We start from the raw sequence: 18647 nt of genomic DNA, 5'->3' as shown, positions 1-18647 counted from the left end.
CGCACTGGAGTCTGCAGGTTCCCCAGCGGTGTTGGGATCTTGCAATGTTAATGGTGCTCAGTTTTGCCACTAGTCCCTCAGGCGCTACGTTATGCGCCCAGTGGCAGTTCCCTCCCCACCCCCCGTGGGCACACAGGTGTTTGCTTCCAGCGGGCCCCCAATTTGCTGAGGGGGCCCCAGTAAGTGGCCTACAGCAGGTTTTGGATCCCCCCTTGCTTTGGCCTAGCGCCTCAGTTTTAGCCACACTGTGCAGGGTTTAGCAGTGGCTCCACACGCAGCCACCCCGCAGCAAGCAGTTCTAGGAGATAGTTGGTGTCCATAGTAAGCCTCCCTGGTGTATTTGCTTTGTGCTACCAGTGCAGTTCTTATTGAGGCTGTGTCCCGCAAGCACCTCTGTCAGCAGCCAGAGCAGTACTTAGTTTCTTCCCTGAGGGAGCTGAGCGCAGCGTCCGGTCGTGCCGGCGTGCTGTTTTACACCCGGACGATCCGCGGTGTCAATGGAGCTTCCAGTCACCCAGCCCCAGCATTATTCAATGCGTCCGTTGACAGTCCCTCCAACGGAGCACTGTTGTCTGTTGGGGTCTGCTCCCAATGCCTCCATTTTCAGCGCCTGCTGTGCAGGTTCGCTGGAGCGTTCCAGTCTCTGCTCGGGTTGTGCGGTTTGCGGATGGTAGTCGCCGGTCCGTGAGGGGGCCCACACAGCCCAACCCGTCGCGCCTCCCAGGGGCTTCAGTGCTCCCCAAGCGCCACGGTATCACCAACAGAGCGCCCCGGTCAGGTGTGCCTCCGGGCAGCCACGCGCTGCAGTTCCCAGCCCGCGGCTCAGCTCAGTCCCTTACTCATGCAGGAAGCAGCTCTGGTACCGCTTAGGTGCAGCGCTGGCTGCTCTTGAGCGTCTCGGTCCCGTAGAGCCCTCAGGCACTTCCTTTCGTGGGTCGTCAAGGTGTATTACTTTTTCACACCTGCCATATGTTCCGTTCCCGACTCTTTGCCCAACAGGAGGCTCTCGCATAGTGTGCCTGGATCACCTACCTCTTGTTCCTTCCTGCCTAGTCTGCGGGGCTCATACGCGGCGCATCTAGTTTATCTAGTTGCTCGATGTCTCAGGACCCAGCCACTACAAGCAGACATTGTTTGGTCCATGGATCAGCTGGGGTGAGGCCAGTCTTCCCTCTTCTCCAGTGTCCTCAGTGCCAGGCTATGCGTGGCGTTGCCCCTCCCCCACATCACCTCCAGGCCGCAGCGCCATCTGCCATTTTGCTGCCCCAGTGGCGCATGCTCAAAGACCTCCAAACCTGGCGTGGAGGCTCAGATTACTTCTCACGGCTTGGTGCCAAGTTGCTTCTACTATGGGTGGACGTGAATTATAATGTTAGATTCAGCTGCAGCATTCGAAACAAAGGATCTTGCGAAGGATCGGGACCGGGAGCTGCGCACTGTTGCTCCATCACTCCATGAGCCCAGGCCACGCCCCTCCATCTGTCCATCTAAGTATGATTCCCCTAGAAAATGGGAGGCTTTTAGAGCCTCAATGATGCAAATCTTCGAGAATGCGGCCTCGACCCCCCTCAAATCCTGTGACGACCATCCCCCCCAGGTCATTCTACAGATGACAGAGGAAGGTCAGACTAGACTCTCTAAATCTGGCGAGAAATCGTCGAGGGTGTTGAGAAACCTCTCCGATGCCTCATAAAAGGAGCAAGACTGGCCTATCGGTGCATAAACCGAAGGCGACGCCAGACAAAAAGGTGTCGGGTTCCAAACCGTCGTCGAAACCTGTGTCGAAGGTTTCCTCACACTAGTTTCTAATGCTCTGTCCAAACTTTCCTCGACGGCACCTTTGACTTAATCGAAGCCAGCGTCAACGCCATTGACGCCTTTGTCTAGGGCAACATTGATTCCGGCACCATTATCAATGCCATTGGCAAAACCAAGGTCCAAAATGTGTACCCCTGTACCAAGAAAATACTTGTCTATGGCCTCTATGAGGAAGAACAATCCTTGGAGGAGGAGACTTCCCCTTTTGGCGTGAGATGGTACAAAGAATGTTCCTGATGAAGTAATTGACCCTCTGTCAAAAATGTCTGACCTCGGACTGTCTCCAAACAGCTAGCGGTTTAGACACATCATCTGAATTGGAATTTGACAAACCTGACCCAGCTGATCATGCTGACTCAGCATATAGAAATATTATGAACAGGGTGGTGGAGTTCATGGGATGGAACAAATTTAACCACCTACGAACAGGATGACATGGTGGACATTCTCAGTCAAGGCCCTCAAAGATCCTGTTCTTACTTTTCATACAGCACTTCAGAGCAAGGTTATGGCTGCATGGGAAACCCCAGAATCTGGTCCGACGGTACACAGAAATTTTGTTAGGAAACTCTCATCCTCTGATCCTGAGTACTTAACTAAGCATCCTACACCTGAAAGCTTAGTGGTCCAGGCAACTACATCCACCAGACAATCTGCGTACCCCTCTATTCCCCCAGATAGGGATGTTCAGAGAATTGATGCCTGCTCTCGCAAGATTTTTTCTTCGAGCAGTATGGCTTTAAAGTCAACAAATGTGACTTGCACCTTGCAAGGTTTACATACACCCTGTGGGATTGTATTAGTGCGGTGGTTGAGCACGAGGAACGAGACTGCTTTCTGGCGACTGTAAAAGATGGAAAGGAGGCTATAGGGGAATCCCTCCAGTCAAGACTGGACACTGCTGACAGCATCTGCAGGTCCGTGGCTTCTAGCACAGTGCTACGCAGGTTTGCATGGCTGAGAAAGTCCGGCTTTGCACCAGATGTGCAGACCAGACTTCTCAATATGCCATTTGACGGCTTGAGGTTGTTCGGCAGCAAGGCAGATGAAAATATGGAGCAGCTGCAGACCTCCATGGCGGGGGCTAAGTCACTTAGCGCCTCCATATGTTAACCTGAGCAACACTCCCACTCAGGCTCATCTTCCTGGAAGGGTCGTCCTTTTCGTTTTTATTCCTCATTAAGAAGAGGAAGACAGGCTAGTCAAAGAGGACAAAGAAAATGTCCTCAGGTGGATGAGGAAAGGGTGCTAGAGCAGCCCCAGCAGTGGCAACTGTCCTCTCAGCTGCTGCTGCAGCCGCCTCTTAGCCCCTCTGAGGCCTTGGCCCACAAGACCGCAGTGTGAGGCAGGATCTCTCAGCATCTGAACGAAAGGCGGGGCATTACTTCAGATGCTTTGGGCACTGGAAACAGTGACTCAACGTTACTGCCTTCCTTTTTAGAAAAGGCCTCGGGACCATCCACCGTGATACAACTGTCAAGATTCCAGATCTGCTCCTGTTGCAGGAAATGTTAACCCTGTTAGAGAAAGGTGCAATATAACATGAACCTGTAGCGGAGAGGAACAAGGGTTGGTATTCCCCGTACTTTCTCATCCCAAAGAAGGACAGAGGATTGAGACCCATCTTGGACTTAAGAAACTTGAACAAGTTCCTCAAGCAGGACAAGTTCAAGATGGTATCCATTTCTCAGATCCTTCAGGCTCTCCAACTCCAAGACTGGTTTGTATCATTGGACCTTCAGGATGCTTACTTTCATGTGCTAATCCATCTCAAGCACAGAGTACCTGATGTTCGCGGTTGGCAGTTCTCGCTATCATTTAGAGTTCTGCCATTCGGGTTGACCTCCGCCCGAGGGTTTTCACCAAGCTGATGGCAGTGAGTCTCAGGAGAGGGGGATTCACGTCTGCTCGTACCTGGACGATTGGTTAATCGGGGCACGTTCACCCGAACAAGCCCAGAAACATCTGAGCATGATCTGCCACTTCTTACACAGACTGGGCTTCGCCCTCAATTACAAGAAGTCACAAATGATACCATCCCATATACTTCAATTCATCGGAGCAGTCCTGGATGCTTCCTCAGTGAAAGCCTCGCCTTCCGAGGTGAGAGCTCATCACATTCTGCAGATAGTAACAAAGTTCCAGAATGCCCCACTTCTGCCGGCCTTTGATTTTCTGAGGTTGCTTGGCATCATGGCATCCTGCATTTTCCTAGTGCCAGAGGCCAGATTGAGAATGAGATCCCTTCAATGGGCCTTCAGGACTCGATGGTCCCAATTTTCAGGGAATGTGATCTTTTGCAAGTTCCGGCCAGAGTGGCTCAAGATCTTCTATGGTGGGCTTGCAAGGATAATATTCTCAAGGGAGAATCTTTTTGGCAACCTTGGCCGGAGATAACCGTAGTGACGGACGCCTCACTCACAGGGTGGGGCGCTCACACCAACGATCTGACAAGCAGTGATCGTTGGTCTCCATCGGAGTCATAACTACACATCAGCCTTTTGGAGCTGAGGGCAATCAGACTAGCACTGAAGTACAGGGAAAGAATGTCCTGTTAATGACTGACAACACAGTGGCCATGTACTACACTACCACTGTGCAGAGAGGCAATGCAGCTCTGGTTCTGGGCAATACAAGAATCTCTCTATCAGCAGTTCACTTAGCTGGAGAGCAGAACACAGCGGCGGATGCTCTGAGCAGGCAGAGCAGTCTCCCACGAGTGGGAACTAGCTCAAGAAGTCCTTCAAGAGATCTTCACTCTTTGGGGAACCCCGCAAGTGCATCTGTTCGCGACCAGTGTCAATAGCAAGTGCTAACTGTGCTGCTCAATGGAATCTCCACCAAGAGGAGCTCTAGGAGAAGTGTTCGTAGTGGACTGGGAATTTCCACTCCTATACAAGTTTTCTCCAGTCCCCGTGATTTCTCACATAATCAGGAGGTTGAGAAAGTTCAGGAAAACTAGGATTCTAACTGCCCTGTTTTGGGCCAGGAGGACATGGTACCCAAACCTTCTGGACATGTCCATCTGCCCTCCAATGCGCCTTCCACAAAGAGGATCTTCTCTTGCAAGAGGAAGGTCTGGTTCTCCATCCGGAGTTCAAGACACTCAACCTTCAGGCATGGTTTCTGAGAGGCTCAGATATAAGGATTGGGACCTCCTGGACGACGTAATGGAGATTTTGCTTTCGGCCTGAGGGCCAGCAACAAAATCCTTGTACCGGTGTTGTTGGAACAAGTATAGTAACTGGTGCAAGGATAAGAATGTGGATCCATTTCTGTGGTACACCTATGGTACTTTCTTTCCTATTACACTTGGCCAATCTGGGGCTCCAGATTGGTACAATAAAAGGATACCTAGCTGCACTTTCTATTTTTAAGCACTTCTCGGAAGAGGTGTCTTACTGCAAAATTACATTGATTGTGCATTTTTTAAAGGGTCTCACTAATGTGCACCCTCCAGTCCCATTTCAAGTCCCTGTTTGGGATCTAAATTTAATATTCAAATTCCTTACACGCATTCCTTTAAAGCCTTTGCATTCTTGTCTGCTAAGGCTTCTCACTTTGAAGACAGTCCTACTAGTGGCTATTATCAGCCCGCAGAGTGAGTGAGTTACAGGCTCTCTTGTAAGACTCCTCACACCATCTTCCATAAAGACAGTTATAATTAAAGTCAAACCTTCATGTCTACCAAAAATAGTCTGACTTTCACTTGTCTCAAAAGATCACATAGCCATCTTTCATCCCCCCTGCATCCTCCATCATGCAAGTAAGGAGGAAGAAAGGTTCCACAGGCTGGACCCAAAAAGGGCTCTTAGCTTTTATATTTCTAGACTGGCAAAATGTTGGTAAAGTGACCAACTTCATTGGATATACCAGCCACAAATTGGGCATTGCAGTAACAAAACGGACCTTATCCAGGTGGATAATTTTAGCAATTGGAAAATGTTACAAGCTTGCAGGTGAACATCCATATGGGCTAAGGGCTCATTTTACTAGGGAAACGGCGACTTCGATTGCTATTCAGGGGGGTGTCCTGGTCCAAGATATTTGTGCAGCGGCCACCTGGTAGCCAATGGACACTTTTGTGAAACACTTTTTTAGATTCAACCTCATCCCAAGGAGGTCTTTTTTGCTAAGGCCGTTCTACATACGGTCCATGAGTAGAATTGGTAATCCCTCCTCCAAATTATCACTGCTTTGGGAGTCGTATCTAAGATGAGGAATACGTGGGAGGATGTTACGGAGAATTCTCAGAAATGTGCCAATTCCTCCCACCTTGGAGACCTCCAGCTCTTTTGCTTAACTTTGGGACTTTACTATTCAATGTGTTTTCTGTGTTTTTTCTTTTTGGTTGTGGAGTCTCTCAAACTCCTTAGGCATTATCTTTTACATTGTGTCACACAGCATTTTCAGTGTAGTGGCACAAGGAAGTCTTCCAGATTTCCCAAGGTTTAAATACCTTCTCTGGGATCAACTACTGTTTCTCAGAGCAGTAAAGTTAAATTGGCTTTACTTAGCATTGTATTTGCTAGACCCAGCACCCCTAACTTACAATGGAGTGCTGGAGGGGTTACTTAGTATCCCGTGTGTCTAAATGCTCATGTAACATTTTTTGTTACCCTTTCCTCAATTGACTGGCTGGTGGCAGTGGTTTCGTTTTGAACTACCTAGGTTTGCATTTACCGCAATTGTTGTGGACCTGGTAACGTTTACCATAGGAGCAATCTTTTTCAAAATGGGGTCCAGCCATCCTTGCTAAAATGGTGCCCAGTCTTCTTTTTTTCGCCAGGTTTTTGTGGAAAGGTCCTTCTAGAGTTTCTCTGCGTGCCAAACCAGGTTTGGTCTTTGTTCATTTCGCCTTTGGCGGGGTTTCTGAGAGAAACCCGCCTCTGGCGCCCAAGTGTCTGGGGTAGGCAGGAAGTGAGGGCAAGGCTCAAAACTCCCTGTGCTTAGTCTCCTAGGTGACCCAAATGCACTCTGTGGTGGTTGGCTTTCTGACTGTCCAACAAGGACAGCCACCCTTCTGGATGAGTGACAGCTAGGCTGGAATGAATGGGAGAGAACTGAATAAAAGGCAAGTCTTTTGGCTTGGTGGGCAGTCGGCCACTGGACGAAGGAACCAAAGAGCTTGAATGGGACACCTGCTGCAACTCCTGGACCGTTGGTTTGCCTGGTGAAGCCGTGCTGCAGTGACTACTTGCCAAGTTTGCATCGACAGAGAAGCCCTGCAAGGACGACTTCTCCCTTTGAGTTGGTGGGACCAATCAACTCCCAAGTAAGCCACCTGGACACCCATCTCGGAGCTGGTTGAATTTCCTCAGAGTTGCTGCAGGAAACAGTAGAGCCAGGGAGAGGGACACCAGATAGTGTGCGTTGCTTTTAAGCTGTCCTAAAGCTTTTGGAAGATCCTCAGGACTCCCATGAAGCAGGACTGATCAAGCCTGATACTCCTCCCCTCGCCCCTGCCATCCCTCAGTCAAGTGCGGGACCTCAGATGTGAGGAAAGTCCACCTTGACAGCCAGGAACCGCGCTTATTGCTATTTGCTGTACAACAAGGAGCTGAAACGTCAAACAGCCACTGAAAGCTTAGTTTCCCGGTTGCCAGTTTTGACAGTACTGGTGTAGTGTAGGAGTCCCCGATGTCCTCCCTCTTGTCCCCACGACTGAGGCCCAGGAACAGAAGTCATCAGCTGCACCTTTTCTTCCTTACCAATGTACTGTAAAACAAGTCTAAGAACATATCTCTTACTGTAGAAGTGCTTATAACTTCCACAAATCTAATTGGCTATTGCCCTTACAATTGATTCTTCTTTTCTTCAAAGACTCCTAAGAACTTGCGCAAAGACTTTTCCATTACTTACCAGAAGTGCTTTATCCTATCCAAGACTTTTGCCCATTGGCTTTGGCTTCGCCTATTGAATTTGAATAACTCTCCTAGTGAACTCAAAGTATCTGCACTGCTTAAGAATATTTGTAGTCTCTTGTGTTCTAATAACCTTTGCCTTTTACCAACTTTTAAAGAGTATTCTGAACACCAACAGTAAGGTATTACTGTCCCCAGTAACCTTGTTACTGAAGTCACCTATGGGTGTAGGTTGTGTGTGGGCCATCCCAAAAAGCCTTGTCTAATTCAGAAACTCAGTGTCCAGTATTGAAGTTTTTATTTGAATACCTGTAACTGTGAATCTTTGTGTAACTCCACTACAGCTCACATTTTACCTCTTGAGATGAGCCTGGCTGCTCAACACGCTACCAAAACTGTGTAATTCAAGCTTGTACCAAAGGTTGTGTTGCCTATACCTGTAGTCATAGTTGTTTGTAGTGTTTCCAGAGGGTACTGCATTCCAACTTTGCCTAACCAAGGACACAATCCATTCAAAGAACAAGTTACTTACCAACTGTAACGTTCTTTCGATTGGATGTTCCTCCCGCGTATTAATCGACCCTCCCAACTCAACCCGCTGTACAGTTTACCTATTTTACACTCAAGGTTCCTTGAGCTCTTACAGTCAAAGGGTACGCCTCTTCAACTCCTCAGTTGAGGATTTCGAAAAAACAGAACTGACGCCAATGGACGGGCTTGAGCCATTTATACCACGGATGACATTGACGCTCTGGCAGCCCTTGAGGGACATTGACGCCATGACATCGAGCACAGCGCCCTCTGGTGTGGCAATATTTTTGCCAAAGCAGCAAAGCTGACAATACAAATATCTAAGATGAGGAATACGTGGTAGGAACATCCAATCGAAAGAATGCAACAGTTGGTAAGTAACTTGTTCTTCTCTGTCTATACTACCATATTATGAGGTGGTACAACCTTCTACTAAGAGTGGAGTCTTGTACTGTCTGTTGAATGGTTTTAATAAGCCATTAGTTGGACTGCAGAAAAGCTGTCCTAACAGTGGTACAAATTGAAGCATTTTGAATGCCAAAGCATGGAATGGCATCCACTTTTAAGGCTTGTACATTTGACCTTCTCTCCAAAAAGGTAACTGAAGCACTGGGTACATCACTTTAAGGGTGTGCTTGCTTCTGAATGTTCTGATGCTAATATCAGCTGAGTGACAATGACAATGATTGAAATAGCCACACTTCAGAGGTTTTTTTGTTTCCTGCACTGTTCCTACTCTTTAGTTGGAGATCCTCATTATTGTGCACCATTTTGCTGCAGTCAATGGAATCTTACATTGCAGCACAAGTCTTCTGTTCTCTTTACCGATCAATGTGTGGAATCATTAATGTCAAGAACCTGAGCTTACTTCGGATCTGTAGGTTGAAGTTGTGAAGTGTGGAGAACTGGGAGTATGAGGAGAGCAAGTGTATGTCTGTGTCATGGAGCATTTGTTGCAGGTCTGTGTGAGACAGAATACATAATTTTTCGACTTTCCTGGTGTGCCTATTTAAAATATTGGGTGAGCTTGTAGTCTTAATACTTGACTTTTTCAATTGCAGGTGCGGTCGCTCGACAGCCTGAAAGACTTTGGAGATTGTATAATTTCACTTCAAGCAAGTGTTATTAAGAAGTTTCTCCAAGGTTTCATGGCACCAAAACCGAAGAAGAAGAAGCCACAGACTGATGACAATGCTGCCAAAACAGAAGAGGTTGACGATGAGAAGAGACTGATTGAAGAAGCCAAGGTATTTTGATGTGGTCCTTCTTGCTATTTTATATTCAAGTGGTAGTTGAACCCATGCAAAGGGTGTTGAGCAATACTCATTTCTATGGGGGCTGGGGGGCTAAGAGAAGGTGGTTGTGGAGGGGTGCTGTGCACTCAACATACTGTTAACGGTTTCTGTTGAGATGGATTTCTAAAATCAACCCTGGGGTGGTTTGGGGGCCGGAGGGGGCTAGATTTTAGTAGGCCAAACTAGGTATGGTAAAATGGGAGTCTGAGTTTAGTCAAAACCCAATCAAGGTATTGTGGGAGAGCAGTCAAGATGTAATCTTAGTGAGTGTGAGTTGTCTCGGGACCCAATGAGTTAATAAGAATTAAACACATTACTTCAGCTTTGACAGTATTTAAAAAAATATGTATTTATTGTGCTTTTGTGGACACGCTAAGAAATTAAACAAGCAGGTAGTATTGACACACAAAACCATATAACGCATCTATTGATTCAACAGTAGATTCACTTAAATGCATCAATCAGTTTAACCAGATAATGTATTCACATGCAGGTAAAATAAACCAATCACAAGTTCAATTCCCTTTACTTCAGTAGTCCAACCCTTAGATGAATGGGGCCTAGTGCCCAAAAGGCACAGGTTCCATGACAAAGTAATCCAGTGAAGGTGTTCTCTGAAAGGATCCAATGGGCTTGTGGTGGTGATTTCAAATAGTTCAGAACTGTTTAAAAGCAGACTACCCATTGGTCCAAAGACAAGTTAGCGCTCCTCCTTTGACGACCAAAGGTGGTAAGTAAAGAGGGAGTTAAAAGACAAAAGGCTTTCCACCCAATGTTAAACTATGGAGAACCAGGGGGTGCGGCAGTGGGAGACTGGAACAGTTGCGTTTTGCTTATCCTCCCAGCACCCCCATCCCTCCTTCGGGCAAGGGGTGCCCATGGTTTGCAGGTTCGAGTTCTATTACCAGGCAGGGCCAACTTGAAGATGCAACACCAGAGGATAAAGAAATGCGGACTTTCATGGTGCTGGCCCCTTCAGGACACTTCAAGGGATGGAGGCTGGAGAGTTCCAGTTCTCCAGCATGGTGTCTGGTATGGATTCACATGCTCATGAATATTCCCAGTCAGGCTGGGAATCCTAGGTAAAAGAAAAGTTTCACTTTCAAACTGTACTTCTCTAAACCAATCGCTGCTCTCTGGGTCATACTGCCCCATCCAATGAGTCTTCAGATTTTTAACGCATGCTTCAGTGTTGGGGGCGGGGGGTGGCCGGGGAGGTCCTCAAGTTGCTCTCCGTGCTATTTTGAACTTTTTTACATAAAAAGTTTAACATTTTGACCGATTTTTGCTTGTTAGTCTTCAACGCAGGACAGAGACCAGCAGCGGGGATCTGCTACTGGTGAAGATCTTCATCCACCGTCGGATCGTCATCGAATTTTGGTGAAGACCCGGCCTTGGGCCTACTTGGGTTCAAATCTGTCAACGCACAGAGTAAAACCAAAGAAAGATCTCACAAACAGAAAATGGCGAAAAGACAGGCCATTTTTACAAAATGGTCACCCATGGGTGCTGTACTGCAGCTTAGGGTTCAGCCTGCAGTAGAAAAACACAATGGTAGCAACAAGTAAATCACTGCCACCAGCATTTAAATTAGTGAGAGTAACATAAACAAGTTACAAGAGGAAGTAGGATAAAGGGCTACTATGTAACCCCCAGCACTCCACATAAGATGGTGTGTGTGCTGGACCTACAAAGAGAAAAGGTAAGTAGTCAATTTCACATTTCTTTTCTTGGGAACAGTAGTTCACCCAAGAAAAGGAATTTTAACCTTATGAGATTTCTAAATGATTTCTCAGTGACACTGCACTGAAGGAATTACCCTGGACCAGTGGGTGCTCAAGACCGTCACTCACGGTTACTGTATCGAGTTCAGCCGACCACCAACATCCAGACGATTGTCTCCAGAACATCTGAAGATCCTACTACAAGAGGTCGAGATCCTGCAAGAAAAGGGCGCAATTGATGTACCCGTTCTACAGGTAAACAAGGGTATTTATTCAGTGTACTTCCTTGTACCCAAAAAGGATCTCACCATAGGCCCTGTGCTAGACTTGCGCCTAGTGAACACATTTGTCAAACCACAAAAGTTTTGAATGACAACTCTGAAATTGGTAATCCCTCTACTAACATGGGAATTACATGGGAACATTGGACATGAAAGGTGCATACTTTCATATTTCAATGCTGCCAGCACACAGAAAATACCAAAGATTCATGATAGAGGTCAAACACTATAATTTCAAGGTCCTTCCCTTCGGCATTCCCTCAGCCCCAAGGGTATTTACAAAGGTTCTGGCAGTAGCAGCGGCTCACCTGCGCAGGCAGTCCATTCCAGTCTATTTTTTAAATGTTTTTATTTGTTTATTTGAACTTAATGAACCTTTCAAATATAAAACAATCAATATACAACAATTTGAGAGAACAGTCATTAAAAACAGCAAAATGTAACATAAAACAACAAAGCGAAGCAAGAAAAAAAAGCAATATAAAGCAAATGCATCATTCTAAAAACCAAAGAATAAGTTTAGACTGAAAAGATTAACAGCCGGTTCAAGCATCAGACAATTCAAAAAATTAACAGTAGCTATTTGTATTGGTAAGCAAGATGAATTTAGAATTGCTGCCCAGCAGTCTTGAAGGTTTAAAAGACCTAAATATTTACAATACTTTGAGAAATGTTTCTAGTTTATTACGGAGTGGTGCACATTCTGTGATTAGATGAATAAGTGTTTTGTGAGTGTCAGGTGACATGCAAAAGCGACAAACATTATCCGATGGGAGAAGCTTGCGCCTGAATTGAATGTCCCATGTGATCCAAAGATTGAACCTCAAACGAAGAATACCCAAACGATATTGCAAGGTTGGTGAAAGCATCAAATACGGTGCTAAATTAAGAATTTTTGTTGAGGGAATCTCAAGCCATCCCCGTCTTTGTATTGTAGGCCGAGATCTCTAGTCGACAGCCAATCGGTCTGCTAAATTTTGAATTTTGCTCTGTCTGGGTTTGTTACTAGGGTATCAATTGAAACTTCTGCATTTGTCAAGATATATTATGTCCTTGTCCGACAAGTATGTATGAAAACATGTTTAACAGAAAACATAATTAGAAAGCAGTTGTAAAATGTATGTATGAGTAGTTGAAATCAAGCACTTTCTAAAGAGCGCAGGTTCGCCAATTATGCAGTGCTTGTAATGAGACTAGACCTAGTTCAAACCTGATCCATGCACAGGGTGTACATTGTGGTAGGTATAACACATGTTGCCAAAATTTGGCTTCCCATGAGATAAGGAGCGATGACAAATCTTCATTAATAGTTTCAAGGCCATAGAGTAGGAGTAACTTTGTGGTTCCAAAATTGTAATGCAGGAATCGCTGGGAATTTGCCATATTTAGACATTATAATGGAAGCCTGAGAGGTACAGTTTTTAATTTGGAGCTCAGATGTAGGATATGGCCAGAAGCGTGCGGCTTGCCCTCGAAGATCATCCCGAGATAGGTATATTGTGAGACCACAGTTAAGGGGATCTGATTTGTGCCACATGTGTTAGTGGTCTGTGTTTTCTCGGGCAGAATGGTAGTTTGAGTTTTAGTGGTATGTACTCTTAGTTCATTGCAGAAAATATAATTATGAAATGCTTTTAGTAGAGTCTGTAAACCAGAATGAGTTTTAGAGCTGAGGACCTGATCATCGGCATAAAGTAATGCTTTAACTGGATGATTATTAAATTTGGGGGAATCTGAATTGATGTTTTCGAAGGCAAGTTTCACGTCTTGGATAAAATAATTGAAAACGGCCGAGGCCAACAGACAGCCCTGTTTTAATCCGCAGGCTTTAGGAATACTTGGAGATAGACGCCCGTCTAAGGAGAGACGGATCTGGATAAAAGTGTCAGTGTAACGCAGAATTTATGTCAGAGGGTGGGTGGACAATGATCACAAATTAGTTTAGCAAAGGGTAGTGGTTGGCTAACAGTCAAACGCCGCATGAAGGTCCACAAAAGCGAAAAAAAATGTGCTGTTTGGTGGCATGACATTGTGCTTTGAGTGCGTTAAGACAAATTAGATCAATAGTGGTGCCTAGGCCTGAAAAACAGCCCGATTGCTGGGGATCACAGCGATGAAAACTTTTGGTCCATGTATTAAAATCACAGAGGATTAATTTACAGAAAAGTTTACCCGGCGCATCAAGAAGCGCAATGGGGCGATAATTGGATGGTAAGCTCTGATCGCCCTTTTTAACGATCGGAATGATTAGTGATGTCTTCCACGAGGGGGGAATTAGCTGATGCTTTAGAATATTGCAAAATATGATGTGTAAAACATGAGCCCATTCAAGAGGATGAGCCTTAAAAATCATGTTGGAGAGGCCATCTCGGCTGGCAGCTCAGGACGAGCTTGCTTTCATGATTTGGTCTTGTGTAAAGTCAACTCTCCCAAGGGATGCGAGTGTTTGAATGAGATTTGTAATTGGAGAATTCTAGATCAGCGTATAAAGTCGAGAAATGGGTCAACCTAGCCGAATCAGAGACCCCATTGATCTGTAGAGCACCCTGTGAGTTGGATGTCTGAACGTGAAGTAATTGCCACATGGATCTTGAGTTCTTGTTCCTCATTGACCTTAGCATCACTTCACTATCATGTTGAAAAAGAGAAGCCTTTTTGCTTCTAATCCAATTCTTGTATCTGCATTTAAGGTTGGAAAGGTCACGATTACATGTGAGTTTAGTCGTAGGATAGCTTTTCGCACTCTCCGATAATCAGCTTTTGTTGACTGAATATCCAGATCACAGGAGTGTTGATGTCTGATTCAACTGTCTCAGAGTAGTAAGGGTATTGACAAAAGGGCCCAATAGCTCAGTAGTGAGCAGGATGAGGCGATTGGGCATTCTATTCAATACTATGATTGAATGATGACAAGGTAGAAAGATTCCAGCGCACTCGTGATCTAGCTGAATTGATTGAAAGTTCAGACGAGAAGTAGTGATTTTTTTTCATGAAAATTAGACCACTGAATGTGCATAGAAAGCAGTTTGTGATCATGGAGTTTGATCAATGAGGGTAAAGCTGTCTATGTATTGGAACAGTGTAGAATCGACATAAATGTAGTCAATGGTGCTCGAACTAGATCCTTGATGCCAAGTGCATCGAGGGGGGACGTCACCTGGGACCGCACCGTTGACCATATGGAAATTACGTTGCATCATAAAAGACCACATAGATGTTGATTGATTAAATCGAGCTTGATTCCAACAGTCAAGATTTGTCACCCAGGACAATTGTGTGTGAAATATGGGGAGTTGTTAGATCTGTGTCAAGTATAGAAGCCAGGCCATCGACGAAAGATTCATCAGTTTGTCCAAGAGGGTTGCGGTAGATGTTGACCAGTGCAATGGTAAAGGTGCGATGGATAATCTTCACCAATTGAATGTGGGCCTACACTGATGCCCAAGGTGAAACGGAGGCCCATCTGAAAATTAACCGCAACTAGCAGGCCCGAGGAGGGTCTGCCCTTGCTAGGTAGAGCTGGAAGCAAAGTAAGATCGAAACCATCCCATACTGGGGAGTTAGTAGCCAGGTTTTTTGAAGGGCTACGATATGGTAGGAGCGAGATAGGTGAGACATGGAGATATGCAAATGTGCATTGACTAGAGTATTCCAGCTTGCAAGTTTCAAGGGTAAGGAAGTTGAGAGATTTGCTGGTTAGGACGGGCAGTAAGATTATGTACAGCCATTAGTAGATTTGTTAGTGGTGCCCTGATAGATGTTAACTTTAGTCTTGGAGGGTTTTATCGGATGCGAGGTAGATTCCGGATCTAGAGCCAGAAGCCTAGTTCAAAAAGTTGCATTTTGCAACGCCAAATTGTGTTCCAGACTACGCCAGAAGGGATGCGAAGTCTAACCACAGAGAAGCAAGTGTCGGATACAAATTCGATCTGGTCTGTCATGGGTTGTGATATCAAGCAAATCCTCAATGTCTCCAAAGATCTTCAAAACGCTCACACAGTTTAAATCATATTTAGGAAAGTTCCCCTCTCGACACTTGAGAATAATAGTGAGAGGGGATGCGACTGGACACTGAAGATTTAGAAAAGGGTTTAGCAAGTGAGCTTGTAGTAACCCTTTTTGAAGAAGGTGCTCTGAGACATGAGCGCAAGGCATTCTCCTCATCTTGTATTGTCTGAGCTGAAGGAATATGTGTTGCGAGCTCAGATTCAACATGATGGTCCTTGGGAGGACCCAATCGCGAAGCTAGATAAGCATCAACACTGGCTTTTAAGTCTGATGGGGCAGAACCAGTAGAGATATGCTTTTGAGATGGAGGCAGTACAGGAGGTTGTAGAAAAGTAATATGCTTTGTTGCTAAAGAAGCAATCTGTACAAGTTTGTTTCAACTGGAGTGATAGGAACTAGGTCAAGCGGCGTAGAGGCCGATGTGATTGAGGGACCTGTCGACATTTGCAGATGACACAAACGCAAGGCTAGATGAGCATCAACGCTTGCTTTGTAGTGAAATTGAGCATCGATGATGGTGGGATTTGTGGGGAAGGTTGAGGGAATGGAAGGAATTTGGAGAGGTGTGGATTGCGAGTGAGCTGAGTGAGCAAGCGACTGATGAGGGAGCTTGTGATGTTCAAGGGAGTGAACTAATTGACTTTAGGGGGAGAGAGAAACTGGGTGAATGGCATCAGAGGGAAGGGGTTGTGGCCCTGAGGATAAGGCAGGGGGCATCGTGTTAGAAATAGAGGGAATTTGAGGTTGAGACGGCACCACCAGAGCCGTGGAAGACATGGAGGATTTGGAGGATTGCCCTAAAGCTTTGAAAAAGGCTGAGAGTGTGTTTGGAGTGTTTTAGGCCGGCCACATTTATTCGTTTTCTTAGTTGCAGGGCAGGATCTTCGATTTGATAATTTAGCAATAGGAATGGATTTGGGAGCCATAGGGGCCTCAGGAGACAAATTTAAGGATGAGGGCAAAATTGGGATGTGGGAGGAAGCATCTGATATTGGGTCAGGGTAAGGAATGGAGACTGGCTCACAAAGGAGAGAGGGAGCGGGAGCAGGCACAGGTGAAGACAGTTCAGGAGCAGGTAGATGCGGTGAGCTAGGGAGAGGCTCGGAAATGTTGTCAGGGCAAGGTTGAGGTGGGAGCAGTGACAGCAGGGGCACCCTGCAAGACGGGAAACAATGGAGGAGAATGGGTCACGATGGGTCTGACACCCGGAAATGAAGGAAGGTTAGTGGTCGGAGGAACAAAGAAGCAATCTAAGGAAGGAATGTTGAGTTCTCGATCATTGGCAGCAAAAGCGTCTGAACAGTTTGGCGGCGGTGTTTGTGAGTGAGCCACAGAAAGATTAGTGTACTGTATGGTGGTAGGAGAGCCATGTGCATGTAGCCATTTGGCAAGTTCTTCGAAAAGTGTAGACTGATTTGCAAGTTTATGATTGATGGTGTCAAACAGTTTGCTCATGGTGGAGATTGCAAGATTGATGGAGTTAAGAGCAGCTTGAATGAATGCAAGTTGTTGGGGGGGGGGGGGGGGGAGAGCTGGGGGCATTGCTTGTGGCACTCTTGGAGTAGGCATAGCGAATGAATGAACAACGAAGACCGAATGGCTGAGGAGTGGAAAGAAACTCCTGCAAGGGCTTCGTCAGACTTCAAGGAAATGGGTAAGGCACTCGAAGACGCATGGATGGAAATATCAGAGGCGTCGGGGTGCAAAGAAGGGATTTTATTGGAGATGGGGCTGACGCTTTGCATGGGGCCAGTGAGTGAGGATTGACCCAGTTAAGCATGGTGACATCGGACAATGGGTGTGTGTTCGTATAGGCCTGCAGTGTTTTACAGCCAGAAGATGATTGATTAATGGTAGAGGAAAGGACATTGGGTCCAGAGATTTGTGGCCTTGAGAGGTAATTAGAGTGTAGTTTGGTAGGCTTCGCTCGGTACAGATGGAAAAGGGCATTTGGAAGGCAATATTGGGCCACAGGGGCGTGGCGCTAAAACAGTTAGTGCAATGGCTGAAAAAAATCTAGGAGATTGGACTGCCACCTGGCCACAAGCGGCCAAATTGTGGCGAGAGCATGCATTATCAGGCATGTTTGAAGTAAGTTTATAGGTGTAAAACACCATTTATCAGTTATAAACTAGAGTGTCACAAAATGATTATGTTGGCTTACCAGGGAATGTGAATTGTAACAGCCAACTTACTCTCTAACAGAAAAAATAAAAAATAAGCAATGAAGAAATAAAAGGGAAATCGCACAGGATAAAAACATATACTAACATTCATGAAGCAATCGAGTAACCGACAGATTATTGCCACAGACCGCAGTTAACGCGGGTAAGTGGTACTTATGCCGGTACTTGCCTGTGTGTGTGTGTGTGCGCGAGCAGTTTGTAATTAGAAGCAACCATAGGTTGGAAGTGAGAGCCAATACCTGCCATTCTAGGGCGGGATCAAAGTCACAATAGCCAGCGTCCGTGAGAGGAACCAGGTTTGTGTCTAACACGGTGACAAGAAGTCACAAAAGTCACCATTCTTCAATTAGCAGAATTCACGGTCCAAAGGAACTCCAACAGCGTAGCAGTAGCAGCGTAACAAGCGGGAAAGCAGTACTTATGCCGGTACTTGCCCGTGTGTGCCAGTCTATCCTTACCTCGACGACTAGCTAATAACAGGATTCGCACGGAACATGCCTATCCAACACCCAAATGACTGTAGATCTACTTTTCAGTTTGGGATGTTCAATAAAGTCCAGTCTAGACCCCAGCCAAGTGAAACAATTTCTGGGAGCACTAGTTCAAACAGAAGACTGCCTTGTCTTCCCTCCAATGAGAGGGTTCAAAACATGCTGTTCGAAATCCCTCACTATGTAGCCAGTCACGAGGTGACTGTACGCAAAGTAATGCGACTGTTGGGGATGATGGCCTCCTGCGTGTGGGACTAAGTAAATGCATGTTTTGCAAGAGTGGCTTAACAGCCAATGGTGTCAGGCCAGTGGACAATGGAATGATCTAGTGGTTGTCTCGGCAGCCCTCGTTCTGACTTGGTGGTCGCGGGAAACCCTCTTGAAGGGGGAAGACCTTCACCACCCCTGCAGTAGAAGCCACTCTCACTGGGGTGACGGGGTGCGGTGCT

The 18647-nt window shown here is 46.1% G+C and overlaps 1 protein-coding gene across 1 annotated transcript in view; it reads left to right on the top strand.

Moving 5' to 3' along the window:
- Window positions 1–18647, top strand: part of BAZ1B (bromodomain adjacent to zinc finger domain 1B) — a 769492-nt gene that overhangs the window by 541978 nt on the left and 208867 nt on the right. The window contains exon 13 of the mRNA XM_069614785.1: window positions 9275–9460. Coding sequence (XP_069470886.1) covers window positions 9275–9460 — 186 coding nt within the window. The remainder of the gene's footprint in view (window positions 1–9274; window positions 9461–18647) is intronic.

This window comes from Ambystoma mexicanum, chromosome 9 (genome assembly GCF_040938575.1).
Source record: "Ambystoma mexicanum isolate Mex_15411 chromosome 9, UKY_AmexF1_1, whole genome shotgun sequence".
NCBI lineage: Eukaryota > Metazoa > Chordata > Amphibia > Caudata > Ambystomatidae > Ambystoma > Ambystoma mexicanum.
Note: the sequence above shows the minus strand (reverse complement) of the source record. Positions and strands in the feature narration are given on the sequence as shown.